This window comes from Paralichthys olivaceus, chromosome 3 (assembly GCF_024713975.1).
Source record: "Paralichthys olivaceus isolate ysfri-2021 chromosome 3, ASM2471397v2, whole genome shotgun sequence".
Classification (NCBI taxonomy): domain Eukaryota; kingdom Metazoa; phylum Chordata; class Actinopteri; order Pleuronectiformes; family Paralichthyidae; genus Paralichthys; species Paralichthys olivaceus.
In genome coordinates, this window is record NC_091095.1 from 13,587,344 (window position 1) to 13,612,576 (window position 25,233).

The window sequence follows — 25,233 nt, forward strand, 5'->3', positions numbered from 1 at the left end:
AAGCTTTTTCACTTGTAACCTCTTTCTTTACTTAATTACTATCAATGTTTTTCATTTTCAATATAGGATGATATAACAAATAGACAAGACACATTTAAAACCCACTAAACAAGAACACCCAAACAACACACAAACAAAATGCACTCTCTCTTCCACTTTTGTCCCCCACATTCTTATAACTCTCGACCATCCCTCTCTCAGGTATGTTGCTATTGGGGACCAGTCCCCTAAAAACTCCTCTTAGATAAACAAGAATGGATGGATGCATGATAAAAATTGACCTGGAGGGAAACCTCTATTTTAGCTTCACTCAGTAATTTATGATGTAATGAGTACATCTTTAACAAACTGGTTCAACTTTAATAATGGCCATTACACAAATGTATTTACTAACGCTGTATTTTAACGTAAATGATAAACAATATATTTGAATGTTTTAACAAGGGAACAAATCCAAATAAAGATCTCATTTAATATCAGCCTTATCAGATATAAACATATACACAAATTGGAGAGGGGGAGTCATACGCAGCCAACTGAACCATTCCTGGAACTTTTTTGATGTCTAATGTCAATTAAGCAAACACACTCCTGTTCGGTTGATGGTACTTAAACAATTTAGCGAATATTTAGATTCCAAAAGGTGATTTTTAATTAGAGAAAAAAAGTATTCAAACCATCACAATCATTACATCAAAGACTCTAGATGCTCGTTCTCTGCCTTTCAGGAAAGATCCAACATCTCTCCACCTAATCATCTGTTGCGAACACACAATTATCATAATTCACCCCTCCCCTCTCAGCCAAGAAAGCTGTGACTGCTGCTGCTCTCTCTCATCCCGGCAGAAAACAATGAAATGATATTGTTAGCTTACTGCGGTGCTGAGAGGGAGAAAGTGACATTTCAATCATGCATAGTTGAAACATCTAACACAAATGAAATGAGATTTTTCTATAGCAGTAGAATATTCTATATCTGCTTTATAACTGGAGGAGAAGCTGTATATATCTTCTGACTGTACATAACAAGAAGCAATCAGTAGCCTGTCTGTTGTATGTTCTATTTTTAATGTCCATACTGTGTTGGAGCAGTAATGAGTCAGAGGCCACACACCATTGAACACTGCCTCCGTCACACCACCATCACTAAATACCCATCAGTGTCAGCGTTGTGGTTAATCTCCTGTGGTTCTTCTTTTTGTCTTCAGCCTCCATCACTATTACTTACTCTTTCAGATTTAAAACTATGATGCTGGCTGCTGAATTTAACTTTATGTAGACTCTCAGTTTGAATGCTCTGTAGGAACAAGGCTTTTATTCAGGCATTGTCATACGTCTTGTTCCTTATCTTTTGTGGTGGTGGCTTTTTTTGTGTAAAGCTCCATTGCCTCATTTAATATTTTTATTATTGACATTAAAATGCATTAAAAGACCAAAAACCAACAATATCCCACTCCCAGCACACTGTTTTCAATCAAGAGGTAAATCTTTAAGAAAACAAACAGAATTTGATCTGGGCACTGTAACTTGTGACACAAATTGAATCAACTGCTAAGTATTTACAGCAGGACAGAGAGACTGACTAAACTACAGCGCGTGTTTGTGCTAATGAAGAAACATGTCAACCAGTGCAAAAATGCGGCTCATTAATTATTTAGAATATAATCATGATAAACATCTTGACATATAAGGAGAAAAAATGCAACAGATGTAATACAGTAGGTGCCTGGTTGGGCTTGTAATTTAAGCATAAAAGAAATAAACAGATTCCACTACAGCTTCAGGTTGAAAATGGAACAGTCTATGATGGCACTCAGACTGCATCTGCCAAGGCCTAGCAGATCAGATTTTTATTTGGCTCTGCACCGAATATCAGTCCCCCAAACATGCCAGAATTTGTTTTCTTTGAGATAAGTTAATTGTTATAAAAATGCCCTGTTTGGCCTCTGATCCAGATCTGCACCTAATTTATTGGGCTCTTCCCTGACTGATGACACATCCATCCACTAGGTTTTGTGTTCAGTAGTTTAATGTGTAATGTTGCTAACAAACAAACCCTTACCCAAATGGACAGGAATGAAAAAACAACCTTAGTGGAGTTAGCAACCCTAACCCTAACCCCAAAACAAACTGGTTGCTCTTGACTGTTTGACATGTGCGTGCAGGAGTGTAATTGTATATATCAGGTCTGCAGCATAGGTGTACATTTCTGTGACATAGTAATGTAACTTAAGAGTGTTTTTTTATTGTCTTGCTATTGGAGATCTGAACAGAGAAGTAGAATATAGGCTTTAACACAGTACTTGTTAACAATTTGTTGACAATAAAAAAAACAATAAGACCAGAATCATCCCTTTATTGCTCCCTGTACAGTCATGTTTGAGACGTCATGTCTGTCAGCATTGCATTGCTCCCTGCACTCCTCTCCTTGATTGTAGCAACCACACCCTCATGAGACTATAGATATGATCACTTCCAGTCATCAGCACACAGCAGCACCCCCCTCCCCCCTTTCACTGGCATGCCTCTTGCAATAGTAGGTTCCAAACCCTGTAATTAGCCAGAGAAGCTTGTTGTCGTCCTCTTGAGTGAGCTGCTGCTGCGCTTTTTTCACAACAGGTGTTTGTCCCCCCCCCCCCCCCACACACACACACACACAAAAACACACATACACACACACTCGTCCGGATCTAATACGTGACCAGCATCCACTGCGCTCTCCCTGAGGCGTGACCATGCAAGGTGAACAACACAAGTCGAAGCCGAATGTCACAGCGTGGTTCATCTTCAAACTGCTGTTGACCAGTCACAAATAAAAAGGCTGTAGTCACTCATCACAGTCGATCGGAGAGAGAATGTCACGCACACGTTCAGCAAAACGCACAAAACCGGTGTGCGGCTGCATCTGAATAGTTTGGATAATTACAGTTAATCATGATCTCCTGGTGGAGGCAGTTGCATCTAATGATTGTTTTCATTTCACTGAGGTTTTATTAATTCCTTGCATCGCTCTGTGTTGCCTCCTCTCACGGTTATATGCGCATGTTAAGCAGCGTGGGTACAGGGTTGGACAGAGGTTATAGCAGAGGTGTGTTGATCCTGTCGCCTTGCATGAGGAGACACTGTTGTCTTCTTTCCTCTTTCACAGTGCAGGGGGGGCGGGGGAGATGCTTCCCTCACTATCCCGCTGCAGAGGACACGGACTCCTGGTTTTGTCTTGTTGCCTGTGACGCGTAATTGTCTTCGCGTTGAAATGAAGAAGACGCCAAAGTTTTTTTCTCTTATTATTTAATTTATTCCGTCCTGCGCTCACACAAGCAGGCAGGGTAGTGATCTTGCCGTAGGTGGTCAACAGAGACGAGGAGAGAGGACACAGGACTGATGTGATCTGAATTAGTCAGTGGACTGTTGCCAGTTTATTTAAGAATCCATGGATTAACCTGCTCCTCTCCTCCTCGCTCCGGGGACTGGGGATGGCTGGAGACGTGACCTGTTGCAGCTTCTTCTCTCTTCGCTCTCTTTGCTGTTTCAATGGATAAAACGCAGCAAAATGAAACCGCTTTCACAACTTCATTTAATAAGACCACGGGTTGGTTAAATGAAGCTGGATTTAATGACTTTTTTTTAATTGTTTCCTTTTTTACGCACTTATAAGGTGGATCGACGCGCTGCTCTATACGCGGCTCCTTACGGAGGAAATATCTGCTCATGTTTTGATCAGGTTTTGAAGTTTCTTTGTTTTGGGGAACAGAGGTGGCGATGGACTGAAACTGGTCAGGATTTAGCCACACCGAGCGCAGCACCGCGCCCTGCTTTCCAGGAGGACATAACCTCCTTTCCCCTGCTCTCCCCTCTCCCGTCTCACTCTCTCTGTCTCCTCCCGTGTTGGTTTTTTTTGCTTTTGACAGAATGGCCAGATTTGGAGACGACGTTCCGGGCTTGTTGAGCTCAGGGGATGGAGGGTCCGAGCGCAACCGGAACCGCGATGGGGCGGCGGTGTCCACAGGTGGCGTCTCCCCAGCCTTCAAGCAGACCAAAGCGCAGCGCGCCCGCACCATGGCCTTGTACAACCCCATCCCGGTCAGGGAGAACTGCTTCACCGTCAACAGGTCCCTGTTCATCTTTGGAGAGGACAACGTGGTCAGGAAGTACGCCAAGAAAATCATTGAGTGGCCATATCCTTTTTTTCTGCTTCATGGTGAAAATGAAGCGGGTAAGGTGTGAACTACAAACACACTCATCCAATATGTGCAAGGAGTCATGTAGCTGTTAAATACACAAGGTCTTCCTGTTGGTCTGTACAAAAAACTTGCATGTAGTATATTTTTCACAAGGTATAAAAGGCCCACAAATAGCACATTTTCCTCATATTCTCAGTTGTACACACACAATGTTAAAGTCAAATCCTCACCAGTGTGGGAAATTTCAGCACCATGGACAGCACATACAGCACCACTCATGAGAAATTCAACCACAACACACACACACACACACACACACACACAAAAACTGTCACTACAGTCTGGAAAATGTTTTAAGTACAACCCACGTCTTTAGTTCATATGAACTAGTTGATTCATTGAAATATAATGCAATACAATGCATTACTATTAGAAAGTGAAAAGACAGAATAAGCACCAAAGTTTGTACCGTTATTCTGATACAAAGCCACAAGTGGATGAAATTATGTATCAGTTTGAGACAGGTTATATAAATAGCTTTATTTAGACAGGACCTACTGCAGAGGAGGAGGAGTTGTCAGTGGAAAGTGGATTAGTGGAACAGAGGAGAGATTCTCCATGTATGGCTCATATATTTTGTGTCAACAAAACACTATGATGACCTGCTGGTGCCATCAGACTCACTGTGTCTCCTGGACAGTTTATGCAACAGACAGAATAAACACAACTAGAGCTGTTGTGATTGCTTAATTGTAAAAGAAAATGAATTAGCAACTATTTTCATAGTTTTTAAGTTATTTCTAAGCATAAATGTCAAACATTCTTCTCCAGTATGATGCTTTGATTATTTTCTCTGTTTCATTTCACTGCAAAGTAAATATATTTTGTTTTTCTGCTGCTGATCAAACAAAACAAGAAATTTAAAGACATATCATTGATGTGAAAATGTTTCTTCTGCTTTACTGATGAAGAACGAGAATACGTAAATGTGCATTAGTGGCGTGTTTGTGCTGCACCTCACCAGGTGTTTGGGCCAGGTGTGGCCTCTTCACTTTCATTGTTCTGCTCCATTCAGCAGCTTCCTGACTGACTTACTGGCCCCACTGCTGATTTTTGAAAACCCCAGTAAATAGAATGAGTGTGCTCCTATTGTTGATTGCGGTGTGTTGTTGTTTTTTTCTATGTGGGCCCGTTCATTGAGCTGATTAAAAATAGAAACAGGATGAATTTCAATCAACAGCTGAGGTAAAAAGGTTGAAGTTTGTGTGTGTGCACGTATTTGTGTTATCACATTATGGATATTCCAGTGGTTGGGTCATTACTACAACTATACCTCCATGTACCTACATGTACTCGGGCGCAATAAATGAGAACATTGTAAGTGCTGTAGTGACCAGAAGGAAAGCAGCCAGACTGAACCACCTCCAGGTTAATGTGCTGTTGTGGAGGGAGTGTCTCATTACATCTAATGAGCTCTACTGTATCTGATTAACAGACATAACAGGAATTATATGTAATGATGTCTGATCGCGGTGTCGTGTGTTATTACAACTAGTCATCACTCACTGAGTCACACTGTATTATATTGTTTGTTAATATGGTTTCAAAGGGAGTGATGCTGAGCTGAGTGATGTTATATTCTGGTCAATGTCCACTGTGGCTGTGTTGAGTGGATCAGTTCACTACGTAAATGTGGATCATATTTATTGTGTAAAGATGTACAGCACACACATGTCAGGACAAATATTAAAACACACTTTACTTATATGTAAATTATATAAACTTACTTGTGAGGACCCTTAATAACAGAGTGCATTTTTTAGCCTTAAGCTTAACCACCCTTAGTAATGTAAGTACATTACTCTGCAACTATATTGATAATCAAATTGTCATTTTAGTATCTTTTAAGTAAATGTGGCAGACACTCCCAGGGGTCGGCGCCTCAAAAATCTGGATTTCATGCTCTCTTATGCAATAGACCATGAAATATTGTTGTTACAAAAGACCCTGGATATTTTTCACTATGTTCTGACATTTTCTAGGCAAATTGATTCATTTCAAACTTGCAGGATTCATCGATTGTGAAATGAATGGTTACTTGCTGCCTTGTTCCCATTGTCTAAAACTCAAAGCCATCCCCACACGAGTAGAAGCACAAATGCACACACACACACAAACACACACACACAGTCTCAGCATGGAGTCTCGTAAAGGTCAGCCTTGCGTTTAAAGCACAACTTGCTCTAGTCTCTGCGCCCTAAGAGGCTCTTCTTTCTCAATTAACAGCAGATGATCAATCCAGGAAATATCCAGAGGCTTCTGTGGTTTGGGTTTGTAATATTGGAGCCAGTGAGGGGTGTATGGGCTTGTGAGAGCGTGTTGCTCTTTATTTTGACATTAGTTTGAATACATATTCATACAATACATTTTATGACCCTTTGTGCTGGTTTACAGGAATACAGGGTGATTATATAGGTCTGCTAGTTTGAGTCAGTCTACCTGCTTGAGATTTCATTGAATAAAGGCAGGTTGAGGCCCGGAAGGGAAGATGCAGGGATGTTGAAGCACATGACCTGAGTTTAGTGTGGCGGGCCTGGTGAGAACTGGCAGCTGCTCCTCTTCTCTGATCCCCACTGGGATCCCCCACAGCGGAAGCTTCCCATTGAGAAGGTACACCTGTAAATAATTGATTGTTTGATTTAATAGAGTTTGTTTCATCAGGGCACATAAAAATAACCATGTGAGAGTAAGATGAGCTGTCACTTAATCAAACACAACCCTTTTTAGACACATATGGGGCAAAGAGTCCACTTTCCAATCCACTGGAATGAGTACATGGTCTGAGTGTGTAGATCTTCCTTTGAGGCCTATAATCATGATTTAAATTAAACAGGCTCTAGTTTCATTAAGGGAGCATTTTAGGAATTTGCTGTTTATTGCATGTCTCCAGAGTCAACTTAGATTTGAGAAAGCCCATTAAATTCCTTTTAACTAAACCTTGCATGAATTGGAAATGTAAAATTACCAAGGGAATGACCCTTATGTCCCTCATGAAGATATGGTCCTACTCCTATTACCTACTTTTTAAAGCTCTAGTTTAAGGAAGTGTAGCTGTAGGATATGAAACTAGTATAAATAATCGTTCGTAAACTGAACTATTGGGCTGCATTTATTATCAGGATTGATCACTTATAGTTCAGCTGCAGCAGTCAGCCAAATCTGTTGAGTTGACAATATCTTTTTTTTATCTAAACCATATTCAAACAACTGAACAGTTTGAATTAAATAGAAACATAGAGATTTAATTTGTAGTGTATCAGTGTCTTCATTCTCCAGACTTAAACAGAGCTTCATCATTGATTTTACTCCCAACTGGAGATTACAACCCTGCACTCTATATATATTTGGATATTTAATACTGTTCTCCACCTGTGGCTCACACACACATATAAACACACATGCTGCAGATAATTCACAGGTTTCCAATAAGCCCAACTCAGATGCCCATGATTCATTTTTATTTTCAACTCTATGCAATAATAATCACGGGGCCCAATCTGGGCTGAAGCTCGCTCACAGATGCATCACACTGTCTCTGTTTCTATTTTTACACAAATATTTGAGGAATCGAGGCAGAGTGCCAGCGTCACTGTGACTCACAACATTGCTCACGAGACACCTCGTTGCTAAAGCTGGAAGACGATCCATGATCCGCGTCACATACACCAGCTGACATCCAGGCTCTTGGGCAAAAATCTCATATAAATGTCTTAATATATTTCTTGCAATCAAATTTTTTTGCCAAGACTCCACTTTCACAATTTGGACAGTTAAGTCATTTATTTGACTGATACAAGCTTGTTTTTCTTAAAGATCCATCATATAGTGGTTATAATTAGTACAGCATTGTTTGCGTGCGCGCCAGCTCAGCTGCCATCTTGTAGCATTGACTTTTGGAAGGATGGGAAGCCTGTTGCCGTGGATACCTCCATCCTCTGTTTCTATCTTCTTTTTCTCTCTTTTTTCCCCTTTCCCACCAATTCCTGTTTATTGTGTGGGAACGTAGGCTGAAGTGATGCTACTTATTGAAAAACTTGTAAACAGCCCCCCAGCTTGAGACAGACAGACACATTTTACCATATGTTTTTGTGCTCATCGTCTGCAGATGGCTGCTATGGTTTTGTTTTTTTTTCCAAAAGTTCTCAGCTATTAACTTGCAGCCACTGAGTCAGTGAGTGTGTGGCACAAGTCAGAACTCCTGTCGGCATGTGGGAGATCGTATTTGCTACACTTATTTAGCTTGTAATCGCTCACACATCCCTGAATAACCCTGCTGGATAGGACTGCCAGCGCAGCATCGACCTGTCCGGTGTCAGTCTTTCATTGCCTCCTCCTCACCCACCTATTTCACAAGCTTCTCACTCTTGATATAACCATTTTCTCCTCCCTGCCGATCACCCGTTATTGCTCGCATCATCTTCATTCTTCCGCTTTCCTTTCCTGTGTCATCTCTGCAGATTTTAGCTCCCTTGCTTCCTATACATCTCCTGCACACAACCAGGAAAGAGGGGACTACCCACGCAGAGCATTAGATACAGAGCACATTTATGCTCTCAGCTCAACCCCTGAGCAGCCACAGTTGAACTGACAACAACACAGGTCTCATAGAACAGACTGTAAAGCTTGTTGTAAGAGTTGCCCTGTTTATAGGAGCACAACTCAGGCCCACCCACTCACCCCTCCTCGATAAACCTTCTGTTGTCATTGTGTGTGTGTGTGTGTGTGTGTGTGTGTGTGTCTTTGTGCTGCTGTCTGTTGCAGCTGACCTCTGATAAGGTGCAGCCTGTGTCTGGTTGTGTCTGGAGCCCCGGGGCTTATTACATTCCACATTAATTCTGTTTCATGCAGAGGAATAAATGTTGAAGCTTGTCGACCTTTGCTTACGCGACACACTGCTGGGTCTGATGTACTTCAATTACATTTTAAAAAAGATTTCCGGACCTGTACTGTATCTGAACATTAACGTACCTAAAACAGATTCACTGTGTGCTGAATTGGATTTACATGTTCAACAGTAGTAGGGTGGAATGCTTATGCAGTGGTTAGTTCCATTGCCTCACAGCAAGGAAATTCCTGGTTCAAATCCTAAGCCCAGGTTTTTCTGTTTGGAGTTTTCATGTTTTTCTGTGTCTGTGAGGGTTTTCTCTAGGTACTCTGCAGCCTCTGACTGTCTTAAGACATTCAGATTGGTTGGGTCAATTGGAGACTCAAAATTGTCTGTATCTGTCTGTGAATTGATGTTTGTCTCTGTATGTTGACCCTTGGGATCGCTCCTGCATGTACCCACCTCTCACCTAAGGATAAGAGATATAGACAATGGATGGATAGTAGTAAAACCAACTTGGCCTGACACCAACAGAAAGAGACATTAATTCTGGTTTTCATCTTTTCATGAGACAAAAATATATACAATCAACAGCTGTATTCAGTCATGTCAGTCACTTAAAAGTTTGCTAAGTTCCTTAACGTCAGCCTTCTACTCCATTCGAATATATGATACTCGCCACCATAATCGCCAACTGTATCGTCCTGGCTCTGGAGCAGCACCTCCCTGGAGAGGACAAAACACCCATGTCCAAGAGATTGGTGAGTCTGTTGAGTTGTTAAAATTAAACAAATCTAAATTGTCTCTGGTGATAAAAAAATGTCCCCCTTCCAGCTTCGATTTGAGGTCAGTTTGAGCTAAAGCAAACAGGTTATCTGACTGCTCTCTTGCTTTGCACTAACAGGAGAAGACAGAGCCCTACTTCATCGGGATGTTCTGTTTTGAGGCCGGAATAAAGATCATCGCCCTGGGCTTTGTTTTTCATAAAGGTTCCTACCTCAGGAATGGATGGAACGTCATGGACTTCATCGTCGTTCTCAGTGGGTGAGTTGAACAGTGTGTGTTTGTGTGTGTGTGTGTGTGTGTCTTTATAGGCAGATCTATGAAACAGGATTATGAATTGAAAGCGATGGTGATTCTGTGAGATTTACTGGATTCCAAATGCACAGTATGTTCTTGGACTCTTCCCTAATTGTTTCGGGGTTTTTTTTATATACAGCTCAGTTATCTCTGGCAGTTTTGTTCCAGTTTGTCTGTCTGCTTCTTTTTTGCTTGGTGCTCTATAACACCTACACACAGGAAATCTTTTCTGTATTTTTGAATTTATATTGCCAAGGTAAAAAGGGTATGTGAGCAGGAGTTACACAAGGAGCTTGTTTGATGGAGTTTTGTTGGATTTTTTGGGAGGTTGGAGAGTTTGGTGATGGAAGCTAGTGTCCCTGGAGATGGTTTCTTGTTGTAGTTGGTTCTCACTCCCATTAAAATCACCATACAGTCTGTCTCCATGTCTTCAGAGGTGCTGTAAATTCAGTAATGTCCTTGTTTGAAAACCTCCGACTTCATGTCCTGCTCAGGAAAGAACCTGAGGCAATTGTGTAGGGCTGCAGATCACATGACACCTCAGCCCAGAAATTATTTTTTCCAAACATAGATTACAAAAGAGAGGAAAACTTTGAAGTTTAACATAGTAAACAAAGTAAGTATGGTAATCAAGCTTTCCACCTAAAGTTATCTCTTATTTCAAATCAGTTTGAAAGTGTTATCGTAAAGATGGTGATTCAAATGAGCAAATTTGTAGCAGACAGTCTGATCTTATATGAGGCAAAGAGAACTAGGTGGTCCAGTGAGAGTCTGATGGAGAGGCAGGCAGTTAACTGAATGTACAGAGTTCCCAGAAGATGAGGGCAAAAAGGTAAAAGTCTGCACACGGCTGAATTAAGGAGAGCAGGAAGTGCAGTAAAATGATTAACATTTGTAGATTATATAAATAGAAACTAAATGATAGATCAATCTACTATATTGAAAAGAACTGCTCGGTTATAGAGCTGGGGGCCAAGCTAATGCCATCCAAAGTAACTATCTGCTCAGATCATGTTTCTCTAAGGTTATTAGGGCCAAGTACAATGATTTCATTTTTCTCTGAATTCAAAAGTAAAATGTCTTTGGTCATCAAGGCCTTTAAACTACCTGATTGATGTCATCTAGCCTTATAGATAATAATAGCTGGGTGTCATCTGTATATCAGTGGAAATGTATGTTGTGCTTTCAGATAATACTACCTAAAGGAAGCACATATAAAGTATCCATCCCAGTACAGAACCTTGTGGAGCTCCATGACTAACTTTAATGTGTGTGGAGGAGTCAATGTTAACATTAACAAATTGGAATTTAATTTTGACCTAAATGTTAATCAAATTTTGTTTGTAACAAGAAAAACCCAAATTCAACTTCAACCTCTGAACATCATGTTGGATTAACCGGAGGGCAGAGGATGTTGTGAACTGATCTAATGAGCAACTGTGGACTGTTGTGAGATGGTTACAGCTCATAAACCATAACCTCTGCACCGCTGTACTTAAATTTCATCATTGACACTGCACTAAAAGACCCAAGGGGGTTAATATTTAGCAGTTAGTCAGTTCAGCGGGGAGAGTTCTTCTATTAAAGGGCATTTCAAACCAGTTACCTTCCCAGGAGAGGTCCTTCAACGTCAGAGCTGAAATGTTTATGGTTTAAGAGAAGGAGCTTGATGCAACATCAGATTAACCCCAACACCTCTATGCCCCTCTCGTACACATACACATAATTAAATATTAATCATTTCACAGCACAGTAATACAAAGGGTGGCAGACAGGGTTCTTAGAGAATTCCACATGATTCTTGCTGTTCAATTATTGATGACCTGAGCTCAGGCTTCTTAACAAAGTGCTGCTGTTGGCGAGAGGAAGGATGCAAGGTTGTAGGGAGTAGAAAAGGGGAGGGGACAATATGAGCGATGGATGGAAGGTTGTAGTTAAAGAGATAGTCAGAGTGGCTGCTGACTCTCCAGCATGTTGATCAGCTGATATTCAGCATGTGTGAGGACACTCAGTCCCTCAGTAAGTTACTGTAGGACCAAAATTAGAAAGCTTAATTAAAAAACAGTGAGACAGACACATGCTAATGGATGTTCTTATCTCACCTGCCTGAACAGAGACAGAAAGGATGAGACTCCAGAGACTCTCCCAATGGTGACAAATGCTGTAATCAGACTTCACCTTTTACTGAGCTTTTGTATGAATGAGGCAGCACTTATTGATGAGTTTGTTGTCTCTGGTACAGAGGTCAGTGTGTAGTGAGGCATTTGACTCCAGGGTTTGAATCCAGTCTGGGCCCTTTGGCTGTTTGTCATCCACTCTACCCTGTTGCTGTATATTCTAAAATGCATTTACATATAATCTTCACCAGCAAATACTCCTCAAGCTTTCTCTGCAATTTCCTGAACAATGTTTTGGTAGTAACATGAAGGCGCAAAAAATACATAGAGCAGCAAAGGCATTTATTCCTGTTTTCTGTGCCTTGGGTTGAATTTGAGTTACTGATTGTGACTGAGTGAGGAGACATATTCGATCTGGATGAAATTGGCTTCCAGGTCTGATTATATTAATATTCAGGATGATGAAGTGAGCTGCAGATAGATTCCTCTCCGAATTATCATTCTGGCCACAGCAAAGATTAATTAATGAAAATGTTCTCGCTCTGTCTGACACACACACACACACACACACACACACACACACGCACACGCACGCACACACACACACACACACACACACACACACACACACACACACACACGCTCACTCACCTACAGGCCATCACTTGAGGTTTGCAACCCCATTAGAGAGTGAATGAAGCTTATGAGATCTGCTGATATTAGATGAGTCACCAGTGCTGTCTATCAGTTAGTAATTAGGAAGTCTCTGCACACTTTGTTACAAATACACCACAGACCCCCACAACCTCCACAGGCAGTATACATACAAATTCAAAACAATATGGTTTAACAATCATCAACACAAATAAGCAAAATGTCCATTTCTATTTTAATCATTCTTCATATTCATACAGAGTGTCTGTCTTTTATTTTTATCTAAAGTGCTGTATGAATGAAAATTGCCTCCTAAAATTATAGGGGATATGCCTTTACCATTGGGGAACTGTTTGTTAGCAGGATGACAAAAAAAATCAAGATCAAGAAAGATGAGCATGTTTTGACATTTTTACCCATTTTCCAATTTATGGATCTTGATGAAAAAAATCAGGCCTACTAACGAGACAGATACCAATAAATATGTGCAATTTTGTGCGGTTTGATTGAATTGAAGGGGTCTGTCGGGCCTTGGCGGAGGTTTGAGCTCCGGTGCCATTCTAGCTGTAAGTGTGAATGAGAAAAATACCAAACCCATTAAATTAACTTAAGTCACAGCAAAGACATTTAATACACAATAGTCAAAACAGTCTTATACAAAGTTTTTTTTTTTGTAAAGCCTTTATCACAAACCTATTGTACAAATCTACTTACTTCTAACTCAGTTAACCCTGAGTCACAGAGCATCATCACTGATTCAGATACAGCCCAGACATTATTTTCTCATTAATATTGTTATCTTGTTGATGTGCTCTGTTACACACAGTATTTACTGTACCTCCATCCATCCTAGGAAAAGGATCCTTCACTTGTGACTCTCGATTTCTGATTTTTTTGGGGGGGTATTTTTTCCTCACCCTTGTCGAGGGTAAAGGACAGAGGATGTCACACCATGTACTGATTGTTCATCCCAAGGAGGCAAATTCTGGCTTGTGAATATAGGCTTTACAAATAAGATTTGATTTAATTTGCAATTAGGTAAAGCTCAAAAATAAACAATTAAATCAGAAACAAAGCAAGATCCCTCAAGGAAAGAGCCCTCTTCCAGATTCATACAGATAGGAACCCTAATTTCAATGCTAACTGTGTTATTCCATTGAGGAATAACTGTTTTAGCTCAGACCACAAAACCTGCTAACTTTTTCTCCACTGATACCACTGACGCACGCAGCATTACATGTAAACATGTGTAATTACGGAAGCATTTGCTGACAGTGTCAACACTGGAAGCCACGATTACCTCAGCAAGCTGCCTTGGTGTTTCAGGATGGTTTTACACAGAGAGAGTGAGTGAGTGGGAGGGAGGTATAAAAAACAACGGAGGGCACTGGCTGCTTCCTCGATGGCTGTTGTGGTGTAGTTGAGGACTGTTGTGATTGAAATTCAAATATAGGGATGGGGGGGGGCAAGTTACAGCTGATGAAAAAGCAAAAACCTAGAGAAAGATGAGAGGAGCGAAAGAAAAGAAAGGACAGAGAGGAGCGAAGACAAAGGGAGAGAAGAGATGGAGCTGGAGGAAATAAGAGGGATGCCTCTATGTGTAATCGTACGTATTAATTGGCACCTTTGCCGTCTCATTCGCTGGCAAGGCCTCCATTAGACTGGCAACAGTTGGCAGAGGGGGACGCCCACCAAGGGTTTGTGTCATCACTTTGTGCCAGACACTTGGAGTGGTGGGGGCGGAGGGGATGATGAGAGTAAAGCTGAGGAGACCGGAGAAAAGAGCATTTCAACTTTGTCTTCAAAGAGCAGGGTCGTTTTAGATGAGAGGAGAAGGAGGAGTTGTTTATGTCTTCTTTAGAAAAAGCTTGTAAGATAGAAAAGTGGGAAACAGAGAGAAGAGAAAAGGATGCTCAGACGACTGGATGACACAATAAGACTTAGATGTTGACATACAGTATATTTATATACTTCATAAATCTTTTGGACGATTTTGACAGATACTTTTATCATGATATCAACAGCAACGCTACAGACGTTTTTATCATAATGAATTTGTGACATGAAAACTTCTAAAATGGCTCTTTTGGCAAAAATAAGAAAATGTAATTGTTGATTTCAACATCTTGAACTTGAGGTTCCTATTTTTATTTAAAATCCTATTATTCCTCATTATTATTATTTTTCTTTTCATTAACTCATCTGTGGCACAGTGAAGACAAGAATTGAGAGGGGAGAGCAAAAGAGGGATGGGAGATAAGCTGGACAGGAATGTTGTAAATAAGTGATTAGGGTCAGAACCCAGTATACACCACAAGGATGTTGCGAATGATTATTTTTCTTCACCCAATTATCGTCTTTAATAAGTGCCAAAATCAGACGGATTTTCAAAATCTTTCATTTTCCAATAGATCATTAAAATCAGCCGACATCCCTGCCTTTGAAACAGCCAATGTTTATAATCTGTTGATATCAATCATGAGCAGTTTTTACATTTAAAAAAAAAAGGATATTTCACGTTTGGTTCATAACTCGGCATGTGAATGAAATAGGGATGGTGCAGTGGCATCTCTGAGATCTGACAAAACACAGATAGAGACACAGTCTTTGTCCTCTTTGCTGTGAGAACAGATGCTGCAGCCCCAGTCCTTATTCCTCACTGGGTGTCAGAACTGGATTATTTGTGGCCAGGAGCGAGAGCACATGCACCAGCTTTTATAACAGGCAGTGAGAATATTTTGAGTTTCTCAATTTGTGTACTAATTTAGTGAGATATGAATTGACAAGTATTTACATTTTCCCAATTTACACATTCCTCTTTTCTTTTCTTCCTGTGTCTTTTCTTCAACTTGAAGTTCTGTCAATGTTGCTAAAGTTGAGCTGTGCTGTTTATATGATATTAGTATCTCAGATAAGTTGTTGTGTGTGCGCGCATTCATGTGTGTATACCAAATGTGCCACTACTGCATGTCTTTTAGCCAACAACACCTTCTGTCTGTTTGGCAGTCATACACCTGTTAGAACTGTCTGACACACACACACACACACACAAACAAACACACTCACACTCTCGTATGTAGACACAGACGAATCTGTCCTCTCTAGTCTTATTTTCCATCTGTTCTCTGATTGATTGATGAGTTCAGACACAGCAGGAGTGGATGTGTCCCCCTGAGCAGTTACCGTGGTGACTGAGGACCCCACCCCAGGTCAGGCTGTCACAATCTCCATGTCCTGCTGCTTCCCTGGTTAATGTCTCTACAATTAGACCAGAGCAGGAGGCATTGAAATGACTTCCCCAGTGAACAAGTGGTGTTTCAGCTGTGATCCTGATTTAAGTCGGTGAATAAGGACGAGGATGTAAAGGAAACTGACGGTCCAGCAAGCCCACTCTCTCTCCCTGTGTACCCCATACATCTCCCTTCCTCTCTTTCTGTGAAACAAAGACTGTGTCTAGAGCCTTTAATCAGTCTAGTCTTGTATCTGATCAGAGCAGATGAGCTGAAGATGAAAGCTGTCCTGGTGTCAGCTGGAACTCAAGTCAAATTCAATGTGGTCCTGTTACGTGTGAAAAGTTACTTGAAAGAGGATCGAGCTGAGATTCATTCTTCATGAACCGGCAGTTCCTCTTAACTCGTTCAGGTGGACAAACATTCATAGCAATTTTCAGTTTGACATTTGCTCCTGAACAGCAGCGCTAAGACTTCCTGCAACTGAAAGTATTCACATGGAAGTGAGAATGAAATTGCATGCTTTAGAGAGTTACCTGCAGATTAAAGTGCAGTAAATACCTGGTTCAGTTCATAGAGAGTCTGACATGCTGAATTACTTTACATTATGTGTGTCAATGTGATTTCTAGGCAAATAGACGCCTCTTGGCCTAATCTGGCTCACTCACCTGTACTTACAGAGAGGCTGTTCATGAGGGCGCATTGAAGACACAATAAGACCCCTTTTACTGTTTGGTTGGTGGATCACTACAAGTGGTCCACTTAAACATTAGATTAGACTGGAGTCCATTGGTTTGCAAATAATTGTAGGTGACAGACATTAATCACTGCACAGTGTCTGAGGACACCACTTTTGTCATTGCTGAAGCAGCCTCCTCGAGCAGTGTTACTGTCAGAGAATAATCTTTGCCAAGAAGCCATGTGTCGCATTTGGCTTTGATTTTCCACAAGGCACAAAACAGCCCTGAGCCAAAATATATTCACCTCTATATCTGTATATTCCAAAAGTATTACCGTGTGATTATGAAGGTTGTCATGAAAATTATGATAATTCTGACATGTTTTCCTAATTATTATCCCATGGAAGAACTCCCGTGCAAAAGCCCTCCCCTGACATATTATCACTTATCAAATCTCTTTAGTGTTTATTCAAAATGTACTGCAGGGAGCCACTTGGGCGTCATACTGAATGTGAACTTTTGTGACCTAGAACGAGAAGATCTGCCAACAAATCATCTCTGCACTGAACTAAATCATAGATCTCTTACTTGCCCTCTCTCTCTCCCTCACTCTCTCTCTTCCAACAGATGGCTAATAAATCATTTACCCTAATCAATTATTCATTCCTGCCAAAGAGCAAACATTTAGCAAAGTGACACATAAACCAATATGCAGGGCGATAGTCAACTGATAACTGATTCATATATAAAGCCAGGCCAGTGCTGACGCTGTTGATATAATAACATTTGATCTTGCATTAACAATTTGAATGACTTCTGTGTGTGTGTGTGTGTGTGTGTGTGTGTGTGTGTGTGTGTGTGTGTGTGTGTGTGTGTCAGAGAGAAAAGGAGAGTAAAGAAGATAGATAGGGAGGGGGTTAAAATGAGAGAGAGCACACTGTGGGAGGCAAAGAGGCTTATATCAACTAAACCAACCAGAGCATCACTGTAGGAGTTGCTCCACACAATTCTTTATGTCAAGACAATCCGCTGTATACACACACACATGCACACCACCCACCACACCGTGGGCCACCAGAACAGTTATTTGAATTGATTGTGCTGCAGAATCACAGGTCTTCATAAACAAGACAGATATGGGTTTTTTTTCTTTTTTAAATCCTCATAGGGGAATTCTATTGGACTTGCTTCTTCTGAAAAGATTGGTCTGAATGCTGTGACTGCAAAAGCTGAGCCACTGCTCGGCATTCATGACATGCAGATTCAAATGGGTCCTTTATGATCAGAAGAAAAAACAGAAAAAAGAAACTCCTCTCAGTAGTTGCGTTGAGAGTTTAGGACAATAGAAACAATTGTGTCCATGCTACTTTCTTTCTTATGTGCTGATGATTCTAGCTTATAGCTTCATTATCTCACTGTGTGTTTCCTCATGGTGCTTGTTTCTGCTGGAGTTTTTTATACTGATTCAATCTCCTGCAAACCTTGCCCTTGGATACTTACACACTGAAACATTAATGATGATATATTGTGTGGTGAATTACTCTGTGCTGGCTGGAAAAACCTCCCAGAAATGTCTAGGATGTGAGAAAAATGGTTTGGCCAAATAAACTATACAGACGTCGTCCAAAACGACTGATCTAAAGAAATAGACATTTTTTCAGCAGGTTTTTTTTGACTTGTCATTGTAGAAAAAGCACAGGTTTAATGAATTTCTCTTAGACTGTATATAAAGATGATACATGACCATTTCCATGTGATTCGGAGCCTGCGCAGTAGTGATCGTGGTGTGGAGCCACAGTATTGAGGTCCTGCTGATGCACCCTCCTGAATAATCACAAGTCAGACTCAGCTGTCAATCATGACTTTTAATCCGATATTTATAGCATCAAATGATGCATTAAAACCAAACTTACCAGAGAAACTAACACTCGAACAAACATCAGCCTGATATGAACTAACTAAAAGGACAGAAACCATTTTTGAGAAAAATGCATTTGAAGTGTATTTTGATTCTTTATTTTGGCTCATGTCCCGTCCACTAACATAACCTATACTGCAGCCAGCCACCAGGGGGCGTTCAGGATTATTTGGCTTCACTTTTTGGGGAGCTTCCATGTCGTCCATCATTATCTTCGGCCTCTGGGTATTACTAACAACTGCATGGATATTAAATGTGACAGTGGCCGTGTGCATGTTTGTTGACAATCAGATTAGGTTGTAGTTAGACAAAGTTATGCTGGGAATATCATGATGCTACCAAACACTCTGTATCAGTCATGATACACCACAGTATGCACGTTCAAAATATTGTGCTATTCAGGGAAAGAGATATTGTCACTTTGGAGGTTGTTTTTGTGATCCAACCAATTTCATTCTCTGTTGAACATTATTTCGATTAGACAGACTTAATTGACAAGTAAATGTAATTTTACTGCTGTGCACAACAAGAGGAGAAAGTGATGTGATATAATTGGGTTTTTGGCAATTACACCCCCTTGATGATGTCATCATGATTGAAAGGAAGTTTAGTATAGGAACCCCTCACTCGGGGTCTAGTCACCAGTGGTATTTGAGATTTGATGGAGAGAAAACTGAGGATTTGGACGTGATGATGAGAGGACTCGACCCGACCATGGCTCTGCATATAAAGGTGAATGTGATGGCAAAGAGGGTAACATCGAATTACTGAAATGAAAGCTGACAGTGAGAGAGGAAAAAAGATTTTAAAGATTGACAGCAACGACATAATTGGCTGATTAAGATTTCGGTGAGATCTGATTGGATCACTGAAAACAAGACGGTCCAGTGAGGGAAAAAACACATCTGGAGTCTCAAGGGTAAACAGTGTTGCAGCCGAATCCAATACAGTTGAAGTCAATCACGATCACTTCAGACGTAATTAAACAAAAGAAAAAACATAACATGCCTCCATATTGCTTGTGTGGTGTCATCCAAGTGTCTGCAAGCCCCGACATTCAAATTCAACTCAAAACTCAAATGTTTTAAGCCTAAAAGTCCACCAGAAGTGGCTAAGCTCGTGGATGTAGCCACGCAAAAAGTGTACCCCTGCTAGTACCCTTGGGCGAGAGTGTGTGTGTTTCCTATGTGCCCGTGTGTACGTGAACGCAGCTCAGAGGAGTCTATCAGAGGACATTTAGGCTAAAAACACAGTGTAAATGACACTGAGTCGAATATGAACATTTGCCTAAAGTGTTTTGTGGACTCATACACTTCACCACCCCTTTATCAGAATAGTGGTGTGTATATAATGAGTGAATTTTCATTTCCAGCTGAACTATCCCTTTAACATCTCAAATGTGACACAGATAAGATGAACAGCTAATTTTACTCTACAGATTTATTTTGTGACTTTCAGAGCTGGGAGCCAGTGGTGTGTATACCACATGCTGACGAATTACTAACAATAGTCAGGTGTGCTCATGTCATATGAGTTAGCAGCTTGATGGTGACATGGAGCATAAGTCACAACGTTATCAGTATCACAGCATGACGCTTGTCACAGCAGATTCGTCACGCTGCAGGGAGCTGTCACATCTGCAGGGCATGTCACTGTTACTCACTTATCATGGCTGACAACTCAGACCAGGGCATCAGCTCAGTTCACCACACTGCGCATCTCACATAACAGCCTGCAGATACGTGTGAAGATTTGTCAGCTCCTGGTGACTAAAAGTGACTTTATTAACGTGTTGATGCACCAGGCACCTGTTAGATGTGTGTCATCTTCCGGGGTTCAATCAAGCTGACAAAAAGCTTAAAAACATAATTCTAAATCAAAACGGGCTGTACAATTTCTGACTGTAAAAAAAAAAGGAAAGGATGAGTGTTGTGAAGTTGCACTTCAAGAGCATCCCGCGTCACTCTTCACCTCGACAAACGGTCATTATTAGAACGGGGCCCAGGACATCCACTGAATAACTGCAGACTTAATGAGGAAGCCATTTTTAGACCCTCCATCCCATCGTCTCCATAACAACTAAAGGGCAGCCAGGACTGACTAATGGTCTGTAGAAAGACAGAGAGATGGAGGAAGTGGGGGATGAAATGACAGAGGTGGCAGGAGAGGGTGGATGGAGTGTGAAAGAAGGGGAAAGAAGAAAAGACAGTGTGAAGGAAACGAGTTGTTGAGACTGGAGTGAAAGGGGGGGAAATACATTTAAAGGGGGAGCGTTAGAGGTGTGAATCTCATGAGGATAATTTAATTTCTATATTTGTGTGGATGATGGTGTTGAGCTATTTTAATCTGTCTCCCCTCCTCTCTCCCCTTCTTTCTTCTCTTAATTAAATCACATGACGCTTTGTGTCGGCTATAGACAGGACTAATTCTCACCCCCATCACAGTCATATAATTGGGTATGTGTTGCTAGTTTTTTTTCAGCTGTGTGATGATCAAGCATGTAATCATTGTAGAGCAAATGACTGTACCAAGATGGCTCTTTAGCACTGAATTGTACATAAATCATGTGCTTATAGAGCTGTAACACTTTTACATAATCCACATATCAGGTCTTATGTCGTTGTCTTCATCTTTGTCTTCTCAGTTCGGTTTATACTACGTCTGCACTTGGTGACAAACTACATCATGTTGTAACAGAGATTATGATAATTCCTACCTGGTGAGCCTATGTATCAGACTGTTTTTAAAGATGGACGACGTGTCTGCCCTTCCTCCCTCCATCAAACACCAAATATCCTGCATATGAACACTGCAATCTTGCGCATTTGGAGCCAGAGTCTGCGCAGTAGTAACAGATGGAGCCCTGCGGTATAGAGGTCCTGCTGATACACACACTCGACCAATCACGAGTCAGTCTCAGCTGTCTGTCATGACTTTTCACCCCATTTTGATAAACTCAACTGGTCCATTTCCTATCCATTAACATGGAGAAGGCAGGTTTATGACCTCTACTGCAGCCAGCCACCAATTGGCGTTCAAGATGCTTTTGCTTCACTGTCAGGGAGCTGTCACGTTGTCCATCTCTATATATAGTCTATGTGCACAAACCAAACACGAATCATGTGCTTCACTTGTCCTGAACATAAAGCCAAACCAACACAAATTAATTAAAGGTTTGGTGTGTTCGATTTAGGTTCAGGGGATCTATTGGCTGAAATTAAAATGAAATAAGAGTGTTTTCACTTGTGTTTCATCTAAATTGTATGAATTGTTGTTTTCTTAACTCTAGAATTGGCCTTTATATTTAAATACTTTATATTTACACCAGGGGCGGGTCCTCTCTACTGAGGCTGCCATGTTTTTTAAATAGCCCAAACTGGACAAACTAAACACCTTTTTTGAGTTTTTATGACAACTGAAGGCTCCACATCATCTCCTTTATGTTTGGAAGGAGAGGGTGAGATGAGGGGTATTTGGCTGCAACATGCAACTTCACCACTAGATGTAACTAAATTCTACACACTGAACCTTTAAAGGGGCAGATGAGGCGTTTGATATTTGTAGATAACATATATGTCTTCATTTGAAAAATACACTTGATTAATATAGTTATGATTGAGCATGACTCCACAGCACTCAGGACAGTGAAAGTTGGAGTTAGACCATAATCCTCAACCTTTTTGCTATTTCCTTCTGTCTTTACCTCACCTCTCCATCTGCCTCTGTCTCTCACCCAGTCAGCATTCAGATGAAATGTGTGTTTAGGTCAATAGTAAATGGAAAAACAAGAGAAAGAGTCAGAGGTGCGAGTATAATTGGGGGAGGCTTGAAGAACAGGTGAAGAGCGACAGGAAGAGCAACATAAAGGTGTAGAAAGAGAGAGAGGGAGGCACACTAATGAGGAGGGGGGTCACCAGACACTGCTTTTCTTTTCCTTTCCTCATCAGTTTGAGGGTTGAAGGCCACAAAGGTGTGTTTACAGGGTGGATTAATGCAGGACACGGAAGAAAACAAACAGAGTAAAAAGGACTCTGGCTTTTTGTGGCAGATGAGGGGTAAAGGCCCAGTGTGCGGTGTGTGTGCTTTTGTGCGTGTGTGCGTTTGTCTATGAGCTGCGTGTCTCTCTAGCCTGAGGGTGTCCTGCCCTCCCTGGATGTAGCTGCTTTCTTTGTTCTCCACCTAAATAGCAGTTGTCACAGTCGTCCTCCCACACACAGTGAAACAGCCAAAAGCCCCAAAAGCATCCTCCTTGTTTTCTGCTTCCTCTGCCTGCTGGAGACCCTCACGTCCTCATGCTCCCCATATCCAAGCAGACCTCCCTCACCATGTATAATGGCCTTAGTGTGACTGGGTCCTCTTTTTTTATTTTTTATTTTTACAAAGCTCTGTGACCATGATACTGTGGCATTTAAAAGCATCTGCAACACACAGGCAGCTGTGTCTCTGTCTCTCTATATGCTTTCTGTGTGGGTTTGTAAATGGACATGTTTACCTCTGTAGGATCCTGGCTGCAGCAGGGGCACATATGAACATCTCAGTGGACCTGAGGACGCTGAGGGCAGTGCGCGTGCTTCGACCCCTCAAGCTGGTTTCAGGCATCCCCAGTAAGTGCCACACTTATATCAAAGGATATATACAGATACAAACAGTGAAAATTTCAAATGCATTTGAAGTGTATTTTGATTCTTTATTTTGGCTCATGTCCCGTCCATTGTTTGATCTACATTTTCCGCGAAGAAAAAAAAGGAAAAGCTCTTATTAATAAAATCGGTAAAATATTAAATAAATATTCCCATTTGAGATGGTGGAATCACATATTCATATTGGATGTTTTTTATTTTGATAATTTTTTGAAAATCTATTGTGAAGCATAATGGTTCAATCTTAACATGTTTATTATGAGTGTATCACAGGTTTGTAGGAAATGTGTTCTCACATGATCCTGCTGTCGTGTTCTTCACCTCCAGGTCTGCAGATTGTCCTGAAGTCAATAATGAAGGCCATGGTCCCTCTGCTGCAGATCGGCCTGCTTCTGTTTTTTGCCATACTCATGTTCGCCATCATCGGCCTGGAGTTTTACAGCGGCAAACTACACTACACCTGCAAACCACAGCCTGGAATACTGGGTACAGATACACTCGTAGTTTATCTCTGTCAAGTACACTTGGTTACACACAACACCTCCCAGCATATAACAGGCAGTAGATGCATGATGTTGCTTCTTTAGTTTTAAGATGTTTTCTTTCTTTAAATACAGTACATATAGAATATAACTGCTTATGCACATACGAGTGCTTGGACTGTAATCTTTGGTTACATCGTTATTATTGTTCATGTTGAGTGTGTATGTGTGGCTTTATGTCATGTGTATTTACTGAGAAGGCAGCAGCTCTATTGTTATAACCACAACTGCCTAAACACGTGTGCACACGATAGGACGGCAGGCTGCACCTGGAGACTTGATCAAACCAAACCAGCGGTGTTGTCCTGTATAATTAAATCCAACAAAAGCAGCGCACCACAATGGTTTATTGTACGTTCACAGCTGTCATTAACCACCGAGCTGCTCCTGTCACTGTCACACTGAAGCTGAATGAACAGCAAGATAACACAAACACACTGAAGGGAGCATTTTATGTTAGTGAGTAGTCATATCAAAGTTCAAACATTGCTATACAAATAAAATTGAACTTGAATTGAAAATCTCATTCAAATAACAGCCATTACCTGTAGTAATGTTGTTTCAATGCCAGAGAATATTGCAATGCATTAAATACATTTAGTTTACCGTCTGTTTACTTAACTTTAGTCTTATTTATTACTCCTTTTTTAAAATGTGCACCTTCCTTTTCAGTAAATGAGACAGTGGACTCCTCTGAGTATGAGTTCCCGTGTGGTGTGCGTCAGTGTCCGTCCAAATACACCTGCCACGGAACCTGGATCGGCCCAAATGATGGAATCACCCAGTTTGACAACATCCTGTTTGCCGTCCTCACTGTCTTCCAGTGCATCACCATGGAGGGGTGGACCACTGTCCTCTACAATGTAAGATAGCTAACACATACATACACTCAGATGTGTGCCACTCACTAATATTTTTCTGGGTTGTAGCAAATGATTGAGGTGCGTGAGTGTTTTGTTACAATTTAGACTCCATTAACCATAAGGAACAGAACGGGCCTCAGGTTCGAGCTGGCTGATTATTGAGGGGGCTCCCTGCCACCCTCGCCTCTCGTACTGTTTGCCGTGGATAGAGCACATGGAGAGGAAGGTTACTGGTTTGTGATTTTAGTGTTGAAACTGCCGAGTGCTGTGTCGACTCCTCTTTTGCTCTCAGCTTGCGTATGCTACAAGGCCTGAATAGAGATTCAACTGCCCACCTATGAAATATTGCTGACTTCAGTATATTGTAGAAATGTTGTATCTACTTCTGTTATGTGTGAATATGAGCATGTTGAGTAGATTCAAAGTTAACTGAAAATACAAAA

General features: G+C 41.1%; 1 protein-coding gene across 1 annotated transcript in view; it reads left to right on the forward strand.

Moving 5' to 3' along the window:
- Nucleotides 1–25,233, forward strand: part of LOC109644884 (voltage-dependent R-type calcium channel subunit alpha-1E) — an 84,449-nt gene that overhangs the window by 25,695 nt on the left and 33,521 nt on the right. The window contains exons 3-8 of the mRNA XM_069522038.1: nucleotides 3,909–4,174; nucleotides 9,721–9,827; nucleotides 9,971–10,110; nucleotides 23,246–23,349; nucleotides 23,713–23,871; nucleotides 24,600–24,790. Of these exons, the coding sequence (XP_069378139.1) occupies nucleotides 3,909–4,174; nucleotides 9,721–9,827; nucleotides 9,971–10,110; nucleotides 23,246–23,349; nucleotides 23,713–23,871; nucleotides 24,600–24,790 (967 nt within the window). The remainder of the gene's footprint in view (nucleotides 1–3,908; nucleotides 4,175–9,720; nucleotides 9,828–9,970; nucleotides 10,111–23,245; nucleotides 23,350–23,712; nucleotides 23,872–24,599; nucleotides 24,791–25,233) is intronic.